This window comes from Chelonus insularis, unplaced genomic scaffold (genome assembly GCF_013357705.1).
Source record: "Chelonus insularis isolate UGA/USDA-ARS -01 unplaced genomic scaffold, ASM1335770v1 contig_66_pilon, whole genome shotgun sequence".
NCBI lineage: Eukaryota > Metazoa > Arthropoda > Insecta > Hymenoptera > Braconidae > Chelonus > Chelonus insularis.
In genome coordinates this window covers 799824-826691 of record NW_023276695.1, presented here as the reverse complement: position 1 = coordinate 826691, position 26868 = coordinate 799824, and the positions used below count along the sequence as shown (strand labels likewise).

Sequence of the window (26868 nt, the reverse complement as noted above, 5' to 3'; positions counted from 1 at the left end):
GGTAGCTGAGAATAAATATTTTAATGTGACATTTTAATTAATCATTGATTCAAGTTATATTAAAATATATATTTAACAAAATATTTTGTTTTCTAATAAAAGTATTAGTTTAAACTTGAAAAAAACAAGTTTTACTTGGAGTATTTGAATATTAATTATAAATTAATAATGGTCTTTTCCTTAAAGGATATATTTTTATGAAATTTAATAATAGCTTAAATCCATCGATAATATAAGAAGGTGAAAAAAAATGGGACAAACAAATCTATGATAGACTTTTTGGTATTTTAATTGAGGTAATCATAAAAATGGCAATCCAAAAAGTCCTCGAAGGCAGATATGTATTCCTCTATAGAAATTTTTCCATTTTAATGATAAAAATGCATTTGATTCCAGAGATTTAAATCGCAGATTAAGTCAAGAGGTTGGTAGTTTATTTCTGAAGTAATAGCATCAAGTGAATGGTCGAAAAGACTATTTTCATGGAAAACATTTTGCTCTTTATCATGCGGTAGCGAGGCTATGTAAAGATTACTAGACTTTTCTTTTTGTTGACTATGCAGGCTCTTGGTACAACCTCGGATGAGAAGTACGAAAGTTTCTTTTACCCTTTCTGTGTCTGCTTTGGATGTTAGTATACGACGGCTTAGCTGAACGTAATTAAAGAGAGGTGCTCCGCAAATGTTTCCGCTTGCTACCCACGCCGCGGTCATTAAAAGTTTTTTTACTGGCTGGTCAGCCTTTTAAGACTTGATTTGATGCTGTTTTATGACAAAGCTGTTGTACGTTCTATTGTTTATATAGGTGATATTAAATATTGGTGAAAAAATGGGCTGTGACAGCTGGGATTAATTTTGAGAAAGTTTAAAATAGTAGGAAACAAGCTTTTAAACAAAGTATTCTCAACTAGAACACTACTTAAAAATTTAAAGTTCCATTTTATAAATTTCAAAGAACATATTCCATCCTTAGCCCTTCATTCATCAATTTCTTTGACAAATTTTAGAAAATAATTTCTCACTTGTTACTATCCTGAGCATTGTTTAATAAATGTTATTTAATGTTGAAGAATTTAAAAATGTCACATTAAAGATAGAAGCTTTGTTGATTTTCCTGCTGCACTTTTCAGGCACTATTGTACATAATTGTACGAAGTGATTTGAAAAAAAAAGGTCCTTTAATTCGAGAAATTTTTTCTAGGAATTTTAAAAGCTGAACTATTTCTTAGCAATTTGTATAAAATTCAGACAACGTTCTTTCTTGGAGAAAAAAATAAATAAAAGAGAAAAAAAAAGTACAATGAAAGTATAAACTTGAACAAGGGCGAATTCTTTGAAGAACCCTCCTCTACAAATTGAATATGTATATTCAAGTCCAGTTCTTGAGAATTCAGAGTTATTAGCAGAAACGCGACACCATGGCTGTTGATGTAAAATTATACTCATTCTCAACGGTTCAGAATACATATTGAAACTTTTTGCAATGAATAATTTTCTTGATTTATAAAAACAAAACACCCTTTAAAGATCTTTCTTCAAAACAATAAAAAAATGCTTTGGTTTTTAATTTATTATTTCTAAAAATTATTATTATTATTTACATTATTAACATTAACTCTGATTCATTTAATTTCTTTCTTAACTAATAACTATGTTAGAAAGAAACTCAACAATAAATTCTTAATAATTTTCTCAAGATAGAGGATAAAAAAATAGTAGATTGATATTGATCACTTCAATATTATAGATTTGTATTTTGCTCGAGATATCTTTATATAAACTATTGTTGCTTTTTTTTTATTTTCCTTTAGATGATCTTTTTCTAATCTAAAAAAAAATCTTTAAGACATTTTATCTTAAAGATATTTTTAGCCTTTTTTTCAATCCGTTTTATTGCTTGTTATTCATTGCTATTTTTAATATATTAAATTTTTAATCAAACATGAAAAAGTGAATGTCATTCAATTTAAAAGCACTTAGATCCAAAGCTATTTACTTTGATATCTATTGGAAAAAGATAACATTATAACAGGACGATACATCCAATAATGCTCTTAATTGGTTTCTAATCATTTCTAAAGCTATGTGCTTCAATAAAAATCAGGAAATGTCGAGACAGCCAATAAAACATTTATAAAAAAACCGAATTAATTATTTCATTTTGAAATTTATTTAAAAAAAATATTTTTATCATTCATTAAAATGATTGATTAATAAAATAATCCTTTAATTCCAGAATTATTTCAACTGTTGATAAAATTATACTTGGAAAAAATAAAACATAGGGAAGTTGGTTGATAAATGATTTATTCAAATAGTAGATAGTTTCTAACTATTTGCAATAATTCAAGTCATCAACGGATATATAAATAGAATTCAATTGAAGCAATGTGAATAGGTGGGTAGTTAGAATAAACGTCTTAGCTAAATCTAGGTAAACGAGTCAAGTTCGCACGTTGGGTAGATCGACGAAATTCCCTTTTCCAGATATGGAGTTGGGCAGCTTAACTTGTGAAATAACGCTCGCAAACTTGGTACGTTCATTTTCATTTGCAACTATACGTATACATAGACGGTATCACTTATTGCGTTACACACAAAGTTAGTCTTGACTTTTATCATCTTCAAAACCCTTTAAATATCTTCTCTGCAATGTTAATGTATTTAGTATATTTCTCTCAAGTTCATTGCAAACTTCTATTTTTTCTGTCTGAAGAATACTAAATGACTGGTAGGTAGATGCTGCAATATCTTGAATTAGTCTTAAAAAAGAGAGAGGTTGATGAGTTCGTTTAGTTAAAGTTTTGACAACTTGAATGAATAAGAATATCACTGGATGTAAATTGAGGGAAGGAAGATTCTAAAAAGAGACATTGGAAGAAAAGTTATCAGCTCCAGTGACTAATTAATTAATCCGACACTTGTAAGAAAAATTTTCTCTTACTCAAAACACGTGTAATCAACTAATCTAGACTCTAGATGTTGATGATGATAATGAAAAACTCGTGTCTTTTATTAACATTTGGCTAACATCAGCAAAAGAAGTAATCAAGCATAAGGAAAAGAAGAGATGTCGTTAATTTGTTCGTTGTTAGGAGAAGGAGTTGGCACGACATAGTTTGTGTGGGGAGACCTTTTTCTAAAAAAGAAAGCAGTGTCTTGATAAGGGAAGGCAGACAAATAAACGGGGGTGAACTAAAAATGAAGACTTCTGTCATTGTCGTTGGAAAAAAGGCCACGGTGATACTCCATTTTGTTAAATGTAGAAAAATTAATCTACTACTTGTTTCGTTCCTACTTCGATATTAATTAAAACTTTTTAAATTTTTTCTACACCTGCTTGTGGTTGATTATGATTTGAGATAATCTAACAAGCATTGTGTTAACCAAAACCTCACCACAAAGTTTTGCCACGTGTAAACGGTCGGCTTGTGGCTACGATAACAGTCAACTCGCGTACAAAAGTATTTCGCTAACTTGTTTCTCGATATTACTTTATCCAACAATGTTGAATTTAATTACTCAACCTACATTTTCTTTACTATTTTCAACTTTTTTTAAATTGATTAAATAATTTACTTCTATCTATAATAGTATTTTTTTTTTAAAAATCATTTTAAAATCGATAGCTCACTACCAGATTGTGTGCTATAAAACTTTCAGTCAACGTAAATTCTATTAACGAGCTGTTGAAGGGCTTTATTGAATTACGATCGCGCTTCACTTAAGTTTACAACAAGAAAAATTCAATGAAGCTTAATTATGTGTAATACTATGTTCAATATTTATGTCGTGTAGAAAATAGTGTATGAAATTGGATCTTGGTATTTTGAATTTTATCTGATACAAAAATTGAAATTTCTATTGGTTTATTCCTCTGTTAAATCTCTTCAGCTTTTGACATGTTTGGATTATATTTTATCGTCAAGCTTTTTTAAAGCCTTTTCGTTATTAAAATTTTTATGAATTGTATCAATAATTAATATTTATGATGCTAAATAAGCTCTAAATATTGATGCCATTGAAAAAATTTGAAAAAAATATCAGTGAAGTTAGCTGACAGTAATTATCAACTGTCGAACAGCAATCAAAAAACTTTTTTATTAAATCAATAATTCAAATAGACCAATTGTCCAATTGTTTTTAAAAGCTTTAAATATTCAACCATGTTGAAAAACAAGTTAACAAAATGATGTGCATTCATTAAATCTAGTACATTTACTCTTTTAATTATGTTTACTAAATAATGACAATTATAATAAGTTAGTTAAATATAATAAATACAAAAGATCGTACACTTGAAATTTTAGTGTTTCATTTTAAAACACTAAAAATTTTTTAATATGAAGTCACTTTTAATGTTTTAAAATAAAACACTAAAATTTACATTGTATAAACCACCAATCAACTCAAGAATTTATAACAAAGTGAATCAAATTTTTATATTAAAAATATTTAGTATTCATAATATTATTATATTTATTCATATGCAGAATAAAAGTAAAAAGAAAATTGACTGATAAAATTTAAAATTTAAAATTTAAATATTAATTTATTTACACAATAAAACAAATTAATAAAATGTATTTAATTTCTATGGAAAATGACTTGAAGCAGTTAGACTTAAATTTTAAATTAATAAAATAATAAAGTCAATACACTACTAATTAATAATATTGACACAATAAAGAAGATCAACAAAGTCACAAAGCTTTCGTCTGCTGATAAAATATATTACGAATAGAGAAGTCTTTTTCATTATTCTAAAATACAAACAATATGTGTACTTTAACAGAAAAGGAATCTCACAAATGAAAATATAGTAATATAATACGATTACAAACGAGAGAATATTGCATATCTCTTTTGTGAATATTGTATTTGTTTCACAGTGTTTTATATGTTGAGCTTCTAAGAACCGTGAGAAATTATTTATATGGTAAAAGCACAAAATAGATCTTTCACAACCACAAAAACATGATTGTACTATTATTATTATTCTCACGTAGGCTTAACATTTTTCTTTAGATAACTTTCTCGACATTTTATTTGATAAAATATTAAATTCCACATATCATTATTAACTTTACTTCAATATCTAACTCTCAAATATTCATTTTTCATAAAATAAAGACATTTTCCTATCAGGATTTAAGAAGTATTATATTGAAAATCTTTGACAAATTGGTTATTTGTTCAAAGACTGCTTTGCTCTACTTCACAAGCAATTTTAATTTTATTATAACGTAATAAAAGGATTGTTTAATAAAATAAAGAGTACTTGATAGAGGATGACTTTATGGGTACCATTATCTTAAATTTTAATTTTATTTTATAGTTAGAGTAATAAAACAATCTTTCGCTAATTTATTAATGGAAACGACAATTAACATAATGAGAAATAAGTTGAAAATAATTTTCTACAAAATAACAGATAGTCGTTTTGGATAGACGTAGGTTGGTCGAGAAAGTTAGTAATCTTCTTACAAACTAAAATGTATAAGTAAATTCAATACTTTGTGCAAGAAATTCCAACAAGAAATCATACTCTGCCGTTGATGTTGAGATGCATACAGTAATCTAAAACTTATATGGATAATATAAATTTAGATGTACAATAAACTTAAAGTATGTCAGTGTACAGTGCATCACTTACATACGTGCACAACCACACAAGTTGACAGACAGACTTTGTAAGCCATTCTCTTACTGAGGTTGAAGGCTAAGGTCCGACTTCCTTAACTAAATCCGTTTACTACGCAATCCTTGTTCATCCTCGTGAACTGGTTAGCTAAGTCTACCTGTGCTAAACTAGTTCATTAAGTCAATCAAGACGTAGAAAATTGAGCACGAAGATACTGATGGAACTGAAGACAATCAACATTTTGCTATCAGGATATTAATGTTTAACGAAAGTGGAATAAAATTTAAACTACACATTTCATTATTATGATTATATGTCAATATGTTTACATATTGTTTGATGTCATGATTGTGGGAGTTGTCAATAAGCCTTGATAAGCGGGTGGTCTTAATTAGGGGAAAGCTGCGGTGAAAGATTGAATGGATTTTGGGATTGTTTGGATAGGAATTTGGATTAGTTGATCAATGAATAACCAATTAAGGGCAGAGTTTACCCTTTTCGATAGAAAGCTTCTTATTCAAAGACTGAAGAATTATTTAATTTATTTAAACTTGCATTTCTAGTGGGATTTGATTGCTAAATTATTTCTAAAGATCTTTAAAAAAATAATATTTATCAAAGAAAACGAATGATGATAAATAATTGATCGGCATTCGATATTGTGTTTTGCACACATGAGAAGTTTTAAATTGAAAAGTTTTCACTTATTTAATTACTTAATTAAAAAGTTTCATTTTGAAAGGTATTGTTGGCTATCTGGTTTTGACATGAATTTAAAATTTTATTTGAAGTAAAATGAGCTAACCATTGTCTCTCATTTTTCTGAATACATATAGTAGTTAAAAGAATTATGTAAGCCATTTGATCAATTTAAAATGGGATGTTTTAAAAAAAACTTTATTTCTAAATTCACGAGAATATCAACTTTATTTGTTTCTTTTATAAAAAACATATGTTATATGTTATTAAATTTTAACTTATTTTATTCTTACTCTTTTTTTGCTATTGAATTATTAGCAGACTAATAATTAGTTAATGTTAATGAATGATAATAAATGAAGTAAGGATAAGAGTAATCTTATCTATTTACTTTCTTTTTGAACATTGTGAATAAAATACCTCGAGTCTATAAAGACGATAACTCGATCATTTTATCCCCATTTTATATCAACTTGCATATGACATCACTAGTGGTATGTCTTAAAATATTCAAGTTAGTGAAAAGTATGAGGTTAAAAGCCATTTTAGTAATTTTATTGAACTTGTTCTCTTTTAACCTATTATGATCTATTTAATGCCAATAAACCATAAATAAATATTTTTTAATTGTTTTCAAAAAGCTTCTAAAATATTTAATTAAAAAAAATCAATATTTTTACTTCATTAATGATCTATTAAATTTTAAAAAATCAAAAATGATTTTTATGTTAGATTACACTTCAAGTTTTCTTTTTTTTTTAATGTTATTTAATAAACATTCATAAATTAATAACGAAAAAATGTGATTACTTAAGTAGTATGTTTTGTTTGTTTTATTCATTTAGTTAAGAATTTAAAAGGACATTCCTTTAAAAAAATCTCTAGGAGAGGCGACCATGCTTATGATATTTTTAATTAAACGACGATTTAATTAAACACTTTAATTAAATCACGACTGAGCTTGTTCCGGATTGCAGTAATATTCAAAAGCACAATTCACAGAAATGTTTTTGACACACAGGTCATCATGTAAATTTAGTTAAGAGAAAAAATTAATCTACTCAAAATCTCTTTACTTTTCAGTCAATAAGATGTCAGTTACATGTAAAAAGAACTTCAGTAACTCAAAATTTATGAAGTTTTCATTAATTTTTTATGATGAAAAGATCAGATAGATAAAGAGAGAGATAAATATAAATTGTAAAAAATCTTTTGAGCCAACTCGTTATATTGGAAAGAGGATCAGGAAATTATCAAAAATGAATCTTTAGAAATAAGGGAAGGTGGGGGTGAGGTGGAATACAAAGAACAAACTGGAATCAACAAATTAACTTATATATTAACAAATGTTAATAATTTTAAAGACATTAATTAATTGACAAATTGATAAACAAAAAGTGCAATAAGTGTTTTTAAGCTTATTTTAATGAATGAATAAATTTTTTCGAACATTTTACTTTGCCTATGCGTTCAATTTTACCCTCCCTTCCCCTAAATTTAATTCAAACTCAAAAATTTCATTTTTAAAAAATAGCACACCGAAGGCAGTCGTCACTCTAAGTTCAACCAGAGAAATAAGAAAATATATAAACGAAAAATATATTTTTTAATCTAATAAAATCCTGATAATTTTAATATAATCATATTTTATATTCAATAATAACAATGGTATGTAGGTTTGAGAATGAATATGAAACTACTCGATAAATAATAATAGTGTGCTTGCTTATTTTTGGAATACATTTTCTCATATCTTATATCACTCAGCAATATGTTGTACGAAAAGAGTTTAGAGGTACAAGCGATAAAGATTATAAGAGAAAAAAGCTGAGATTTTGTGGTAACCACGTCTATGACCACGTCCGCCTGAAAAGATGAAAGGTCGTCCCGGCGACAGGAACGCAAAGTTACAAGAAAATAGCCAAAGGGCCGATTGTCGTCTCCCCTGTGACCGCTAGAAGCATAGTAACGACCGCTATTACACCGCCCATATACGGCAAACCACCCAAGAGACCATCAAATTTCATTAAAAAGCTTTGATGCTATTTTGCAAAGCTTACTCTCTTATAGTTGACGATGCTAAAGGCTTTTTAGTAAACAAAATCTTGTGGTTTATGCTATTATTTTTTAAATTACGGCTTTGCTTACTAAGTTGTCCCAAAGAGAAGATCTTTAGAAGTAAAAAAATTATATTAAAAAATGCTTAACCTAATGTCCTGCGGAAAACATTTTCACCTTTTAATTCTATTTTAATGCATCTTGCTTTCATTATTTGCTGAGAAATGCAATTTAGTCGGAAGCTTTGAATTATTTTTTTGGGAATTTCTGTGATAGAAACTTGTAAAATTTCTTTTATTAATATTCTAAGTTGAATATAAGAAAGTACTTAAATTCATTATATTCAAATTATTTTTACAAGTTTAAAATAATATTTAATGAAAAGACTAATTGATTAATAAGATTCATGTAAAATATTTTTTTTTTTGTATTTTATTGTTGAAGGATTTATTTAGCTCCGAATCTTGATTATGAGGGCTCAACTAAATTACTCGTAACATTCAAAAAAAATTAATACAATAAGATTTTCAATTCGAAATCCTATGAGAGTATTTTACAGAAGACATTGTCAGCTTTTCAATAGTCTCTCGTCCATTGCAGTAAGATGTTTTTTCAAGAGTAATTGAAGTTGAGAGATAAAAGTAACGTTCTTCGTTCAACAGTCAATAAGTCCATCAAGAAAAAGCATGAGCTATTCCCTAAAAAAATAGTAGAAAAAAAATAGTGAACTTTAAGATGCTTCACTCGGAATTTTTTTGAAAAAAAATTTTTCTTGTCACATTTCCAGAATTTTTGTGAAAGATTGAAAAAACTTTCTTATCCTATTTTTGAATATTTTATAAAGTTATAAGAGAAGTACATTACATTGAAAAAATCTTCAAAATTCATGATGATTAATTCTACTCCTCCAACTTTACTTCATCAAAGATCTACAATTTTTTTAAATTAAAAATAAGATGTTATAAAAATAGTTATTCATATCTTCACATCCTTCAAATAAATTTATTTCTAAGCAGGAATTAAGATTAGTTCAACATTGGATTAAGGTTTAGTTTATTGGCTCAACGTTGAACAGTAATGTGCTTACTATAATTCCTACTAGATTTATTAAAGTATCTAAACTTTGACATTTAAACTCCAATCATCAACAATGTTAAAAAATGAGCAGTCAAGAATTTAATGCAAAACAAAACAAAAAATATTTGCTAATCCATGATTTGATACTTACAGTGATTTTCATTTAGCCTGGTACATCACTGGTCTCCAACTGACCAATTCTTATATTCTTATTCTATCCAACATCACACTGGTTTTTTAAATCTTCGTTTTGGTTTCGATTGGTTCTATTTGGTTTATATTATCATAACTTACTTGACCAAATAAAAAGAAAAGAAAAATTATAACAATAAAACTATGAGCACATAAAGGAACAAAAACTATTAAATGATCAAATGCAATATCATATCATCATTCCATAAATAAGTACATGTCCCCATACAATAACTCTATTTCCCTTACTTACAGCAAAGTAATCTTTACCAATTGTTCCCTATATTTTTATTAGAACAATGTGACACGAGTAAATGACTTTCTCTTCTTATCGAACTCTATATAGAGTACTAACGAAAAGTTGCGATTGGTTTCTTTTGGAATTGAAGAAACTGTAGCTCAGATGCTTTCAATTACACTTTGTTGCTCTCAATATTGGAGAACGGAAGCAGGAGTGTTAAAAGTTGTGGCATGTGTGTGGTTTAATCCTAAGTATTTATCACATCAGAGTAATCTAAAACCTTAAGCAACCTAGAAGACATTATTTAGATATTTTTATTCAACTGTAACCATATGTTGCACTGTAAAATTTGAATGTTGTGCTAAAATTCCTCGAACGCAATCTTCTGTTCTGAATTTGCGGCTACTAAAACACCACAGAGGTGGTTGGCCACCTGCCGAATATAATCCAGCGCATAATCTTCTACGGACATTAGTCTCTCGATTATTGCAACGAATGCCAGATGGTCCACACTCTGAGAATAATTTGAAACCTGAATCGATTGCTCTATACACCCTATTGCTTTTTATATACATATTTGATGTATATATAAGCTTCCAAGGTTGCTTAATTTGTTTTAGAAAAATCTAGGGGGTATTTTTATTCCACACAATGGCTCGTGACTTGGCATTACAATAATGAAACCAAAACTTGGAATAATACCATTTGAAATTCCCTCCCACACGAAACTACACTAGCTACTCTTGTTCGTAAGCTTTACAACCAACCCCTAAGGGTATGTACTTGGGTTTTTGGCACGCACGCACCATATTATACTACTTTAGAATTTAGATTCATTCATCTTTGTCTTTCAACAATGAAATAATATTTGTTTCCTCGCATTACCACATTGAATGTGAATGCTAATGAAAAAGGAAAAATAATCAAACCTAGGAATTGATTTTTTTGTCTAATTAAAAGCTTGAATAAATATTTACAAATAAATTTTCTAGAAGCTAAAAATTAATTTAATAACTAAGTTAATGTTTTTATTACAAACAATTTTGTGTTAATCATTTTAAATAATTTAATATGCATTTTTGTTAGGAAAAAAGTTGATAATATTGTTTTTTAAAATAAATGAATTTCAGTTATATTCTTAAGATTAAATTGGAGGAATTATGACAGCTCAGTAGCAACATACCATAAAATGAAAAATTGATGTAATATTTATTTATTTCAACAAAAGAGCAGAACCTTTTGTGCTAACAGAACCCTCCTAGCATCTAGGATGATTGTGAGCTTTAACTAAATTTAATTACAGCGATTAATTGATTATTATTTGGATCATTTTACCTTATGTCTGTATTAATCCATCTCTCCCTTATGACGTTGGGATTCAATTCATTCTTTGTCTCTGAACAATGAAAGAATCAATGTCATCCAATACCTATGTGATTTTCTTTCTAAGTGATTACCTATGTTATAAATGAATTATTACATATGATTTTTACAATCTCATCTTGTCACGTTTTGTCGTCAAAATTAAAGCCTCTGGCTGATGGACACTTTCATCATGACCATCGTGTATTTTTCTATCTCGTAGAGCTCCAATAACACGCGACGTGCAAAGAATAAACTGTGCTCAGCAGGTGATGACAGAAAATTGTCCCATACCCATCTCACTGTTGTCTGCAGACAAGCAAGTTCCATTATTTACCTTATTTAAAATATAAAAATCAAAGTTTCATTTAAAAAACATTTCAAAACTAATTGGACATAATTTATTAACTTATTTTCATTATAAAACCGAAATAATTGCATTATCAACTGTGATTGCGTTGAGATTATCAAATTAACGGAGTGGAGGTTTAATTTATTGACTTCTTTCACTATTACCATTATTTTATTTTCATTTTGTGTTACTAAAATTCAGATAATATTTATTTTATACAAAAAGTCAATTGAGATTTTTAAAACAGAATTGATAGATTGTCTTTGGGGTTAGGACAATTTATTAGCAATTCAAGAAGAGAAATTTTATAATAAATAATACATGTGACTGAGACAAAAATAAAAGAAACCTCTAGAGTGGAATAAATCCTCCAAAAAATTGTCAAATTTTTTATTCTTTTTGTAATTTAAATTTCGATTTACTTATCGGCACTTTTATTATAATAATAGCATGAACTCTAACACATGGCTTTGTAAATCATTCAGTGATTTAAATTGGAACATTTTAAATGGAAGTAACTTCTATACCAGCATGTATAAACTTCACAATGAGGTGATTGGTAAACAAGGGGTTAATTGGAGTACAAAATAACATTCGATATTGCTTGTAACTTTGTTTCAGATTCAAAATTCATTATACAACTGTTATTGTTACATAGTAGTCTTCGAATTGTTGTCCAACTTTATCCTTTCATGTTGTAAAACTAATATCAAATCATTTTTACCTTCCTTTTAAGTAACTTTTTATTGGAAAAATTTAACTGGAATATTTTTTTTTATTTTAAATTAATTATTCATCTAGAATTGTGATACAAAAGTTATCATTTATTGATGCTCACTGTACAACAATTCCAGTTGAGCACTTCTATTAAATGGATGTGTTACATTAATAATAAAGTATATTGTTTGAAACATTTTATTCTTAAATACAATATTTATACTGATATTATTTATGAGCCAATACTTTTTATATTTGAAGTCCATTTGTTTAAAGACAAAGAAAAATATTCAATCATGCTAATGAAGTTAAGTTTGCAAGAAGCCATTTTGGTTGTCTTGAGTTAAATGAAGTGGACACTTTACTTTGAGAATACCAATTTCAGTCACATCTTTGACTTCTTACTTTTAATTCCTAAGATTCTGTTGGGAGGAAAGCGAGAATATGAATATAAATAAATCTATCAAGTACATGATTAATAATTTTAATTCTTTAAGAAATAGCTGGAAAATTAATTATTTTACGACCTTTTATAGTTACTTAATGTTCCAGTACACTCTCTGAATATATTAAATTTTATTGTAGAGCATATAAATGTTTATAACATAAAAAATAACTTCAATTTACAAAATTTTATTACACGGTATTACGATTCATGCTTGACAAATTGTACATCACAGAGAAAAATTCTAGTCATTTTCACCTTTCGTAGCTTCAAATAGAACCAGAATTGCTATTCTGACAAAAATTACCCTTTCTGATTTTACTCAAAGGAAAATTGAAAAAAATATCCAACTGAAAAATTCATAAAATTTTTATGAATCATTTTATCTGATAAAATATAACATATTGATTTACCATTTTAATGCAGAACTAATTAATCCCTTCAATTCTAAATGACACCACAGGTGAGTGAAAAAACGTACAATTAATAATATCACTATTATTAATAGTAGAACAAAGTTTTATCTTAGTGGAACGAAATGACCTGTCTTTGGATCTTTTTAAAAGCCATGGTATCAGCCCAGCTAGGAATAAAACAGCATCTAAAGCATAACATACGAGACTCTGGTGTGTTTGATATGCAAATACATGTGCAAGTTGACGTAGATACTATATAATGAAAATGACTTTGCGAGTATATCATCAAGATAATTATTTTATGTTTCCTACCTGACGCATTACCTGCTAATTAAATTCCAATAGTTACTGCAGAAATAGGATTACCCGTAAAGTATGTAAATGTGATGAAATTCATTCACTCGAGTTAAATACGCACATGCATATTTATAAAATTTTATTTGTATTATTTGTACATAGAGATGCTTTATAGCTAAATTGCCAAGAAATAAATTTTGTTATGAGATAAGCCTAGGGAGAATCTAGTAGCGAAAAGGGTCTGACTGTTGGTTTTTCCCCTGAACAGCCTCAAGTGTTAAGAGCTCGAGGGGGTTGCACGAGTATCTGGATAGTTAGGTACTCGTGAAGGGTGGAATCTCGTCACAGACCGGATACGAAAGCGAAGGACCAAGGAGACGAAAGTACACGACCAAGGCGGATCTAAAAGACTCTTATATAACGTCGCAATAACTTCTAGCTTATACTTCCTCTTTAATTCTGACATTCATCTTTTTTTTTAAGCAATACCTACGTCTGTCAACACCAATATAAAAATTCTGTGAATAATGAGATTTAATGTTCAACTGAACATATTTCCCTAGTCATTTAATTATTTTATTGAGAGAAAAAATTTCGTTCATGTTCAAATTAACCTGCTCATCAATGTCATTTTGTTCATTTTTGATAAAATTGAAAACTATTCATTAATAATTTATAAATTTAATTATTGGAACTCATTAAAAATAGTTATCGTAATGATTTTCAATTAATTACGTTATAGTTATGTATAATGAATTATTATTTACAATAATAAAGTATAATTAAAAGGTTTTTTTTTAAAAAAATAATTAATTATGTATAAACCACAATTGTTTGGTGAAACAATTTAATTTACAAGTCAGTATTAATGGTAGAATTATTGTTGTGTTATTTCAAAATTCATAATTAAAAATGATTATTATTATAATTATTCGAACTTACATTCATTAAACGATAATTAAGTAAGTAAAAAAATAAATAATGAACTAAACAAAATATTGCAAGTGTCATAGTCATTAAAGCTAAAGTTTAAAATATCAGAGACACCCTATGCTTCCATTGAAGGGTTAATTCAAGTAGATATGAATACTTTAGTTCACTTCGGCTGAGAAGAGTATACATTTTTTTAATTGTTATGATGAAAATGTATTTTATTTGCTTTTTATTGAAAAAGTCTTCTTAACAGTACTTTATATGTAATTCTAAATATTTTGGTAATTATGATGAACTGTGGGAAATATTCAATGCATGCTGTTATCTATAAAATATCTAGGTACATTGATGACATCACGTATATTCAATAACGGTCGTGTGAGTTTCTCTGGTAGTTGATGATATTCCTGAAACTAATGCACCGATTTCAGTAAACTAAACACTGTTCGATCTGTAATCGTATTAACTATTATTCCTGTTAGGATCTAACCAACTGAATGTCATACAATATTGAGGAATTTTTAGACACAAAATGTTTTTTAAAATTAATTTTCATAAAAGGTTCATTATTTTAAACTTTTTAATGATAATTTGATATTTTTATCAACAATTTAATGAATTCTCTTAATTGAATGCACATTTTACAATCCTTTATTCAAATGAAAAAAAGTTTTTTTCAATACAAAATATGTAACTCAACAAAATGAAACACTTTTACTAGAATTGGAAAATTTTGATAAAATATATAAATCAAGTGAATTTTATTTCCATTAATAATTCCTATATTCCTATATAAAATATTTATTTCCAATATTTATCCAATAAAAATCGAAAAAAACCTTCTTTCATCAAAGTAAAAAAATTTCACTAATTTTCTTTTGAAAAAAATGCATCAAAAAATAAAATGATAAATAAATAAATAAAAAGGAAGCAAAAAATTTTCATAGCATAATTGAACATATTAAAACATGTAATTGTTTGATTAACATTAGTTAAGTGAATAATAATTATTTTTCACATGAACCGCTTTGAAGAACATTATTGAGCTCTCGCAGCTCCTGGTAGAAGTAAAAAAATTCTCTTATCAAGCACGATATATCGTTTATTTCCCTTGCAATCACGCTACCTCAAAGTTGGTAGGCACACTAACGTGTTTCATGCGATTTGAATTATTTCCAAATCATTCACAAGAAGCTTAAAAAAATGAACTCTCACACTGAGTAGAAATATATTCTCCGAGTTAAACAGGCGAAAGATAACGAGAGACAGTAACATTTAATGGATGGACAAAATCTACCTGTACATACATTATTGCCAAATGTTAAATTTATGCAGAGGATTCGATTGCGTTTGGCCGCACAAGTGGCGGGAACTATTTATCGATGGCATCGGAAATTATTTATCGCACAGTGTATTTCAAGGCACGAATTATTAATCGGTTCGCAGTGCGACCAGCAAATTATGTGTCTACGCACGAACAGGCTGCCGGGAATCACATTATCAAATGAGTAAACATCAATGAGTACCTATTTATGAATAATATATGGCAAATAAGTGAATATTATTAAGTGACTAGATTGAGTCAAGAGGTGTTGCCCACGTTTGATCTTCTCGCCAGTATAATTAGTACAAATTCGTCGCTAAGAATAAAACTAGTTGAACTTCAAAGAGCTAATTAGAGAGATTATCTGATAACGACTGCAAGTTTAGTTTACACGATCTAGAGTTTCTCACAAACGCCATTGAGTCAAACTATACAGTTCTGATAAACATCTCTTGGCTACCTCACTAGATATTTAATCGACAGCTTAGAAAGGTTTTGAATCATTTCAAGAAGACTCTTGTGAGAAGAAAGTCTAAGTAGGGTTGATGACTATTGGAAATTCTGGGAGAATTTGATAGATATACCATGATAACAATGGAATTTCAACTTCAAAATAAGCTTTGAAGTTGAAATATATCCGAAAAATTTTTTATAACTGTTTAATATTGAAGTCTCTCATTAAATTTTTTATTAATTGATAGCCTTTTGATAAAGTTCAAAAATACCTCGTATTTTTTGTGTTCATGTATGTTTGTCAAACTTGTAGATACACGAAAATTCGTCAAAGCTGCTTTTTTCAAAGCAATGGGAAAATTGAAAAAAAAAGTATTAATTTAGTTATTAATGTTTGAATTAGAGATATTGAATTTCATTGCATCAAAATTTATTTATTTTTAATCAAAACAGCAACAGTTTATTAAAAAAAGAGGTTTTTTCGTCAATTAATAAAATTCAAAGATCTCATTTTTTATAAATAATTTAAAATATAAAAATATTTGTTTTTTTAACGATAATTATATTTATTTATTTGAAATATTGTTAAAGTTTTTATGTCATAACATCTTAAAATATCGAATAAGATTTATTAAATATTAATAGATTTTTATTTGATTTAAAAAATTCTCTTCCAATAAATTATTTATAAACTGTTAACGAATACTCAGTTGAATATATTATTTAATCAAATATTTATTTACTATTGATAAATTTTATTTGATTGAAAAGAATGCTTCAATCAATAAATTATGCGATCTCTTATCGTTTAATCTTTATCCTGAAATCACTTCATGAAGAGCCTGTACACAGTGAAGAATAGATTTGGTACCTAGATACACTTGTATGTTTCAATTTTACCATGTCATAGGCTATGAAACTTAATGGTATAGATTTTTTTATTACCAGAACATAGGGTCGAAAATAGAAATCATAGAGCTCATGACCTTTAACCATTACCCTATGACCCTTTTCTGTCTCGCCAGGAAGTTGTATTCATTTATTGGAAATTGAGTTTCCTTCAATTTATTTTACTCAATCTACCTTCCATCACTTTTTACAGTCTTCGCATTCGAATTTTTATGCCGGCAATCCCATAAATGATATCAATTTAACGTCTAACACAATAATTTAACTTCGATAAAATTTTATTGCAACACTCTTGTAACATCCTCTGGTATAAAACTTTGTACGTGATTATCAGAAACTGACTGCAAATAAGTAAGCTACACTCACTGTCAAACTTTCAAACAAGAATAAAGATTTATCGACAAGTTTAAAACTGATTTCCATTCATCTTATGCTCTATTCGTGTCTAAGAAAGCCGATAAAACCGTTTGACATTATCAAAAACCACCAAGATTCTGTCTCATATAATTTATGATATCACTATGTGATGAAATACCTTATTCTCTTTAATACAATTCAACTTGATATTCCTTCAAATTTATATGGATATGAATAAAATGTATATTCCTTATATAGAAAAGTCTTTTGCACGTAAAAAAGTTTCACGTTAACGTTCTACGTTTTGACGTATCGGTTTCTCGTCTCTCCTTTCGTGAAGTTCATTGTCTGTGACAGATTTTCAATATTTTACACTGAAAAAGCTCCGGTCTGTGCGAGGATAAAAGTGTCAAGAATGTGCAATAGAATTTAGAAAATTCCTGGAATTTTCGAAGAAATTTGTATAGACTCATATATTTTCTATTATTCATTCAGTTTTCTTTAACAACATAAATAGATTTTTTTGGGTAACAAAATTATTTAGATAAACAGAAATTCTATCCAATTTTTCACAGATCTAAAGAATGTAATAATTTGTTTTGAAAAGTATTACTGTGCAGTTGATTGTCTTTTTTTTTTATTCAAATGAATTAAAAACCACTTAAATTATCATATTGTGACATTAATAATTAATGTTTGAAACAACATATTCAACCGCATAATGATGTTTGTTTGTTGGAAAAATCTTCAACATCATACATCATTAAAATTAACCATTCCTCTAACGGTTTTTCAAATGCATCCGAAAATCCTAGAGTGGAATTATCTAGTTTTGTTCCAACAGTCTACAATTTATTTTTATCCATTTGAATTCATTATCAGTTAGTTACCCTTACAAGTTTGTTTTAATTAGCTAAAAAAAATTTCATTCTAATCAATATTCAAATTAGATTTCAAATATTTTAGGTCGATATAAATTTTTCTTCGACTACATTGCTTTTGTTATTAGGTCGTAATTAACAGAGTCTATTCAGTTCTTTTTTTTAAACAGATGTAATGTAAAATAAATTCTGTTCAAATTAGTTCTAGCTCGATTCAAACCAGTTTTTTTTGTTTTTGCTTGCAGACTAGTGTTAAACTACTTCTGGATATTTATTTCCAATATCAACATTAATCGGACGTGAGAGTAATATGAAACGACTTCATCTAACATGTGTAAAAAAATATTCAACATCGGTAGCTACAGAATTACTTTTTTGAAATTAAAAATTGAAATGAAATCAATTATGGTATCATAATTAAAAACTTACAACGAAAATTTTTTTAAAGCTTTAAATAATTATTCAGACATATTTAAACCAAAGAAAGAAATAAAAATTCTTTGACAAATAATAAGCCAAGATCAAGAATATTTTTTTTTTGAGATTAATTAATATTCCAAACAACACATCATATTTTTGCCATCAATATGTTAAATTAATTCAACCAAAATATCCTTGGTACATATTAATTAAAATCTGATTAATTAAATGATAATACTTGTCATCAAATTATACCACAAATTGCATGATTAACATTTCCAATAGCTAATTTATCATAAATACTTCATTCTACATAATACAATTCCACCATAAAATCATGTCACTCAATTTTTATAGCAACCAACCATCAGTTATAAATTTAATACTATTCAATTTTACCGAGTTAATAATCCTCATAACCTGATGATTGATGAAATAATAATAATATCGATGGAAAAATGCATCTAAAGCCAAAAACTAATGGATTCAATTTTTCACACTTTTATTCAACATTGATAAAAAACACTTATTACTTGGAACAAAATTGTATACGAATTTCAGGAAACAGCACTGAAATTGGTCTTATTTTGCGCGGATCCAATGCAATTTAGTTACACTCCATCATTACGTATAGCGTGCAAGCGAATGTGATATTTTGGCAAAAGCCACAGGCGATCGTGCAATCTATTGATGCGTTCAAATTATCTAAAATTACTACAGTGTAATGATTACTGCAAAAAAACAGCTTATCATTTTATTTCAAAAATTAGATTATAAAATATTTATAGAATAAAAAATTATTACCTTTCTATTCTACTGTTCACTAAAGTTTATTGAATAAAAAAACAATTTATCAACATTCTGTTACAGGAAACGTGCGAACAAAAGCAGTTCTGGATGTTGAATCTAAAAATGGATATTGGTTGACTGTATATGCACAAGATCACGGTGTCGTACCACTGAGTTCACAGCTGCAGTTATATGTACAAATTTTGGATGAGAATGACAATACACCATTGACAGAGTTACCAGTTTACTACCCATCCATCATGGAAAATTCGCCAGCTGGAGTTAGTGTACTACAAATCAAAGCATTTGATAGCGATGTTTCTCCTCAGGAACTCACCTTCACCATCACTAGTGGCAATCCTGAAGGATACTTTCTCATTAATACAACGACAGGTAAATTAAAGTCTTTACATGTTAGCCTTGATTGACATTTCAAAAGGAGTTTATTTTTAAAAATGCTTTTAAACTTTTTTAAATACCGTATGATGGAATTTTTTTAAATTAAGAAACTTGACATTCATCAATTTAATCATTTGCAAATCAATTTATTTATTTACTTTTATTCTTTATCAACTTTTCATCAGGTAGATACAATAAGCACTATAAAAGCGTATGTCGGTTTATTTATGAAAAATTCATTTTTTTTTACGAAATTTATAGAATAACGCTATTATTTTTGATGTGATTAAAATTTTTTCAATTTTATAAACAATTTAGTTATTAGTATATTGTAAAAGTAAAATAAAAATATTTAATTGTCAAATTAGTTCCCATTGCCATTTAAGACAAAACATTATCATCAAGAGAAGTTCTTGCCAATAATAAAAATATTCTTGAAGAAAATTTTCAATCAAGTTCCTTTCCATTAATAAACTTCATAATTTTATAACTTAATTTATTTCCTTTTCTCCAAGAACTCTGACGGAATTAGTAACATTTTATAAAAAAAAGAAGATTCCAATTGAATTCGTAATTTAAATAAAGTTTTTTTTTTACTGAGAATAGTTTATTTTCAAATAACAAACTGTTTGTTTAAATAAAAAATGACTTGAATTCATGAAAACGTATTTACTGAAATTGAGTTAAAATATAGCAGCAAGACAATTTAAACATAACATTATCGTATTCGCATGCTTTCTGCAAATAGTATTTCTGTAGTTGTGATATTTATTTTTCAGTTTAAAGATCGTTGAATTCTCTCACACATTATATCAAAAACAGATTTTATTTTACTATCCTATTGATAAAAAGTTTATCCTTATTAATATTAATTTTGCAGATAAATGTGTATATCTTTGATCTTCTATGAGTTGATATAAATTTTTGTATTCGAGAAAAACAAGAATTACTCTTGCACTTAATTAAAGGTACAGTTTGTAAAAGATAATATTCGTGATGAGTGATCAAAGCTATAATGTAGAGTTAGTATTGATTTAATTTTAAAAAAGAAATTGAAGTTATATGATTATTGTACGACTCAATAAACATTATATGTTTGTTAATTAAAAATAAAATTAAACTTCCTGCTCTGGCAAATGAATTTTATTTAAGTCAAAAATAATATTTATTTCAATATTATTAACAACGTTCATTTTTTTGTGGTTGAGAATCTGGTGAATATTTTTCATACTCCATACAAATATATAAAACTTTTATTTAAAAAGAATTTATTTCAAATAATAAACTTTACACTCAATTTCATGTAAAAATATTTTCTACTGTTAGTTTGATCAAATATTTGGTTTTAATAATAAAATTATATATTTTGTATATTCATTAAAACTTTGAAGGTATGAGATTACATCTAAAGTATGTTTTAATTATGTTTAACAACAAAGAACATGATTAAACTCATTTTATAATTTTGAGATAAACTAATTAGTTTGTTTAGAATTTTTTTTCTGACAATTACATATTCCAGAGCATTATCTTTAATAAAATAAGTAAAAATCAAATTTCAAATAGTCATTGAGCTTGATCACTATTCAGTAACAAAAAAGAAGAGCACAAAAAAACAGAATTTCATGTGATAGGTGAAGTTTAGAATCAAAGATAATTGTCATCAATTTTCTACTATTATTATTCTCAGCCAAGCTCGAGGTAATTGTTTTTGATAACGATGAGAAAAAAACTGATGAGTTCATAGGAAAAAAAAGAAAAATCAGCATGTGAAATATATACTGCAAGATAAATCAGTAAATTTGAAAGCAAGAAAAAATATTTCCAACTGAATTAATCAATGAATTGTACAAAAATACTTGAAAAACCTTTCACAAATTTCTCTGTTATTTTTACTGAAATAAAGTAAGAAAAATCATGAATTCATGTGAATGATTTTATTAAAAAAAAACAAAAGTCAATAAGCATTAATAAATGTAATTTTCGGAATCAGTAACTTCATTATACTTAAACGAGTTATGTTTAATTAAGCCGTAATTATCAGACAACAAAATTGGTTTCGAACAATATAATTATCATTAATAAACTTCAAAAATAAAAAAGTTTTTTTTTTTAAAACATAAAATGAACACGAAAATACTTGAATTTATTCAAAGATAATAATAATAATTCATGTTTTCGAAAAGATATATCAATTTATTTTGAAAGGGATATAATAAATATCTTCAGTGTTATTCATTGCAATATATACTACACGAATAAAGTGTAAAAAAACTGAAAGGTTAAAACATGGTAGTGATGAAAAATCTGCTATTGATACGCTAATGGCCATTGCGTTTCGATTCCGAACAACATTGTATATTTATGTATTTGTAGAAAACCGTATGTACGTTTGAGTCTAAATCTAAAAATAAGTCAAGCTCGCACATTATACAAAACAGCGAGTATGAGATTTAAAAAAAATTTAATCAAGAAATTACATTACTGAAAATCAATAAACATACTGTACATGTGTGACAATATTTTGTAGCAATCTACTGATTTTCTCTCAGCAATAGATAGAGTTAGCAACACTTTTCGAACTCAAGTTACGACTTGTACTCAGTTGAAAAGCTTTATCTATCTCGTTATAACTTTACGTAAAGTTTGATTATAAATTCGGATGGTTAATAATGGTCACGTCAATCGTATATGTTCCAGGTCTGATCACTACCAGTGGAAGAAAGCTAGATCGAGAAAATCAAGCTGAACATATCTTAGAGGTAAGTTACTTCATTAATTAAATTTGTTAATAAATTTATAATTACTATTACAGAAAAAAAAATACCCAAAAGTCTCCTAATCTAAGAAAAACTGTTCAATTGGATCCAATTCAATTCTTGATAAAACTTGATCTGATTCAATCTAATCTCATTATGTTTTGTATCTAAATTGATCTGATAAGATCTGATCCAGTTTATCTGCATTTCATCCATCTAACTGGATCTTGAAATTTAAAAATATCAATCTGAATAACTTCAATCAGAATTTTTTGGACCGGTTATTCACCTACAAGACACCCAGGCTGATTTTGAATTATTTAGCAGATCTTTTATCATCTAAATTTATGGTGAAATAAATTCAGATTAAGAAAAGCTTGCAAAAACTCATCAATATTCTATTTTATATAGGAAATAGGGATAATTCATTTTTATTCCAGTTTTATTCCATTTGAAAGCAACAATAGCAATTTACAACTCAAATTCATTATTCCCAATCCACTTGAAAAATGATGGCTCGTTTATCTGATATTAAAATGAAATTTTTACAATGAATACACCAATACCAGCCAATAATTTAAGTGAAAACAATTTTTCAATTTTCAAAATTGATTCACTTTATATCTAACTGAGGCTGGGTATTAAAGTATAATTATTAGATAAAGTAGTTATTTTGATTCACGTGAAATTCAACGTCTAGGTGTTTATGCAATATGAGTATTCACATCGTTAGCATTTTAGCAGGTGTCTCGCTGTTGTATATGCATCTAATATAATACCATGTATAGGTGTGAGAGTACATATATTGCACAAAGGTGAAACTCGTAAAGCGACGCAAGTGGTAGGTAGATGAGCAACATCATACCAACATCAAGTTTCATGGAAGTTCAAAGAGTGTAGGAAGCTACATTGAAGAAAGAAACTCGAAGAAAGGAATTTTTCTTAGCTTAAAAGCTTTCTAGTGATAATTATATCCAAAAGTATCTTCTGTTGTGAATGATAATAAAACTTCCGTCATCATATAACAGTTGTTTTTTCAACTTAAAAGTTGATCCTTTTTGGAGTACCATTACAAACAACTATTTCTTCATCATGAGAAGATAGAAAATTTCGTGTAGTCTCATTTTCAGATTAGCTTCTGAGTATTTTCACGCGATAGCCTGCTAAGATAAATTGAATTTCTCTGCGGGACTAACTGGTTTTTAACAGGTAGATTATCTATTACGGCATATAATTCGCCTACTCTTATTTCTCCTTAACCTCTCTAATATTGTCAAACTGGAAATGAGAAAGAAAATCGCATCGTATAGTAGAAGATTGAAAAGTAAAATGAGGAAGGAAAGAGGTTGAAGAAACTTTCAAGTAGTTGAAGTGAATGAGAGAAAAGCGTAGAAAGAAGAAGAAGAAGAAGAAACTAAATCACAAGTTGAGATAAATAGACAAAGATAGAATTCACCAAGAAAGAAGCATACAGAGTACATTCAAGCCTTTCATTTCATCGAAGCTATCGATTCAGTATTTGATGGTGAAGAAACAACATCAAGGCTTACTTAGTAAATGAATATATGCGCATTGCAGAATACTGGATGACCTGGTATATTATTAAATTTCCATGAAAGGATTAAATAATGCTATTGTTCAGCTCTACACTTCATAGGAAAAAATAAATATTTAAGTTTGCTGCACAATTTATTGGTGTGATGTTCTTCATACTTTGATAAACGTGGAGGAAAAATGAGCGAAGGAAAGTATATTCATGATCTTTTTTTTTTGTAACCAAGTTTCTAAGCGAATTTTACAAGCAACAATTTTCCTTGGTTCAATAGATGCTTGTGCCTGAAGAAGAACACCCATAAACAGGAAACTTCGACGCGTCTCTATTACGCAGTCGTTTCAGTAAAACACTTCAGGCTTTACCCTATTCTCCAACTCCGTTTATGGAAATTGGATTTCTAGGGCGGTCTTTGATGTTTGACCCTAACTAAGGGTCACCGCAGTTTTATAAAACTGTTTCTTAAATGATATAAATCTCTATTGCCCAGAGACATATCGTGTCAAAGTTGATGGTTTCTTATTTAAATCCTATATTATTAAGATTGAATAATTATTGTTTTCCCTAGAGTCATGTTGATGGAATTTTAAAAATGTTTAATCGTTAAAGAGAATCTAGTAAAAATCAGTTTAAAGTAATTGAATAATTACAATTTTTCCTATTTATTTATTGAATTATCCATTCTGGTAATTCAGTAGTCTTGATATTAAAGACTTAGGTTAGAAAGTTACAAAGAAAAATGATAATCAATTTAAAATGAGGTTTAGTCATTTAAAAGAGTTAGAAATAATTATAGATTGGAAATGCAAATAAGTATATGATTTCTAGTTTGTTGATATCCCTGAGGGTTTGTGTATTTTTAGAATAAATACTTGAGTAATTATATTAATGAATAAACAGGAGCATATTTTTTATGACTTTTGTTTCTCATTAGAATTGGAATGAATGTAGGTGGGTATATTACATTTTTTATTATTAATTTTAAAGATAGAACTCTTGATTGAATGTAGATTTTTAATCTGTTTTTATTGAAAGATTTTCATAAGAGCTGTTATTAACTGTGAAGTTGTGTCATTTAGAAAACCTTTGAAGTTTTTTCATTGACAAATGGAAATATGCTAATATTAGGAGTGGATGTATTTATTAATCTTTCGAAAAATTTATTTATATATTTGAATAAACAGCAGAATTAATTTTTTAATATCTAATCCAATCTCAAATTTTATTTATTAACAATATTTATTCCTTTAAGAATAGAAATATTTCTATTTTATCACTGAATTTTCAATTGAATCCCTCTTGAGTAACAATTCTTCAGTCTAAAACAGATTACTTCTTTCAAAGTATTTCTAACAAAAAACTTCTAGGCACACTATATGTCTTACAGAGTCTTCTAGAATTTTTAAAATAATTTATTTCCATTTTCTACTTATTTATCGACTCCACTATTACATTATTATTGCTCAGTGAAATACTTACTCTTCTGTCTAATACCTAACTCACGATAAATGATAACATACATCCTAGAATGTTCGTGAACACTCTAAAAATTTTTAAAATCAAAACATGATCAACTTTCAAAACAAATAAGACATGTTTTAAAATCATTCTAAACATTATTTTTTTTTAAAAACCTTCCAATTATTGATTATGGAATAAAAAATTTAGCATAAATTAGAATAGTAATTAGGAATTTTATTTTCAAATTATCTTTTTTTTTTCCTATTCAATCCACGTTGATTCTCATAGCAGTTGTCAGAAACGAAGTAACTTTAACATGAACCATTGAAAAAAGGTACAAAAATAGATGTAATTTTTTTTCATACGGGTTTGCTAGCTGTACTAATATTTACACGTCCCTGATAAAAATCACCAGCAGTTTATCTTCGTGCATAATAAATAAAAATCCAGCCATTTTTTTATTTGAATACCGTGAAAGTGATGTGATAATTTCTTCTAGCCATACAACACGTATTCACATCCTTCACTTGATACATTAATAACATATATTCACCAACTAGTTAAATAACTCAACTCCAACTAATCAAACAAAAAAACCCCATCAAATCCTTGAAAGAGGTCACCCAAGTGTAAGGTAGATTACCGGAAAATCAGTAGAATACTAAAAAAAAGTAAGAAAATGTACTCCAAAACAAGGAGTAAATGGAGTATTCGTGACTCGTTACTGAATTGTGAGGTGTAATTACATTCCTTCCTTTCTTTTCTTCATAGAATGCATACTTTAACATAACGAGCGTTGAATTCTTGTTCACAAGTGCTCGTGTATGTAGATAGGACCACACACTCAGAGATTAAGTGAAGCTAGACGATATAGCTTTGCCGTAATCCTTCGTAAAACGAAGCGTGATGCAGGTTCACTATTCACGCTGTATGGGCTCGACCACGGCCCAAGAAATATTGGTGCAACCTTATGCACAGACTAACCACAAACCTTTTACCACAGCCTTATTAATCGGTGCAATTTTTCACATTCTTCCGGATCCCAGCGTACATATTTCAGGACGCCACCGGGCGTTCCTTCTCTAGCCTCGCATATTAATGAAACCTTGTTCGTTTATTCCACTCGTAAATT

The 26868-nt window shown here is 27.7% G+C and overlaps 1 protein-coding gene across 5 annotated transcripts in view; it reads left to right on the top strand.

Moving 5' to 3' along the window:
* The window catches only part of kug (kugelei), a 157826-nt gene that overhangs the window by 105291 nt on the left and 25667 nt on the right, over positions 1-26868 (top strand). For all 5 annotated transcript variants that reach the window (XM_035089470.1, XM_035089469.1, XM_035089467.1 and 2 more), the window contains exons 4-5: positions 19647-19958; positions 22665-22726. In XM_035089470.1, the coding sequence (XP_034945361.1) occupies positions 19647-19958; positions 22665-22726 (374 nt within the window). The remainder of the gene's footprint in view (positions 1-19646; positions 19959-22664; positions 22727-26868) is intronic.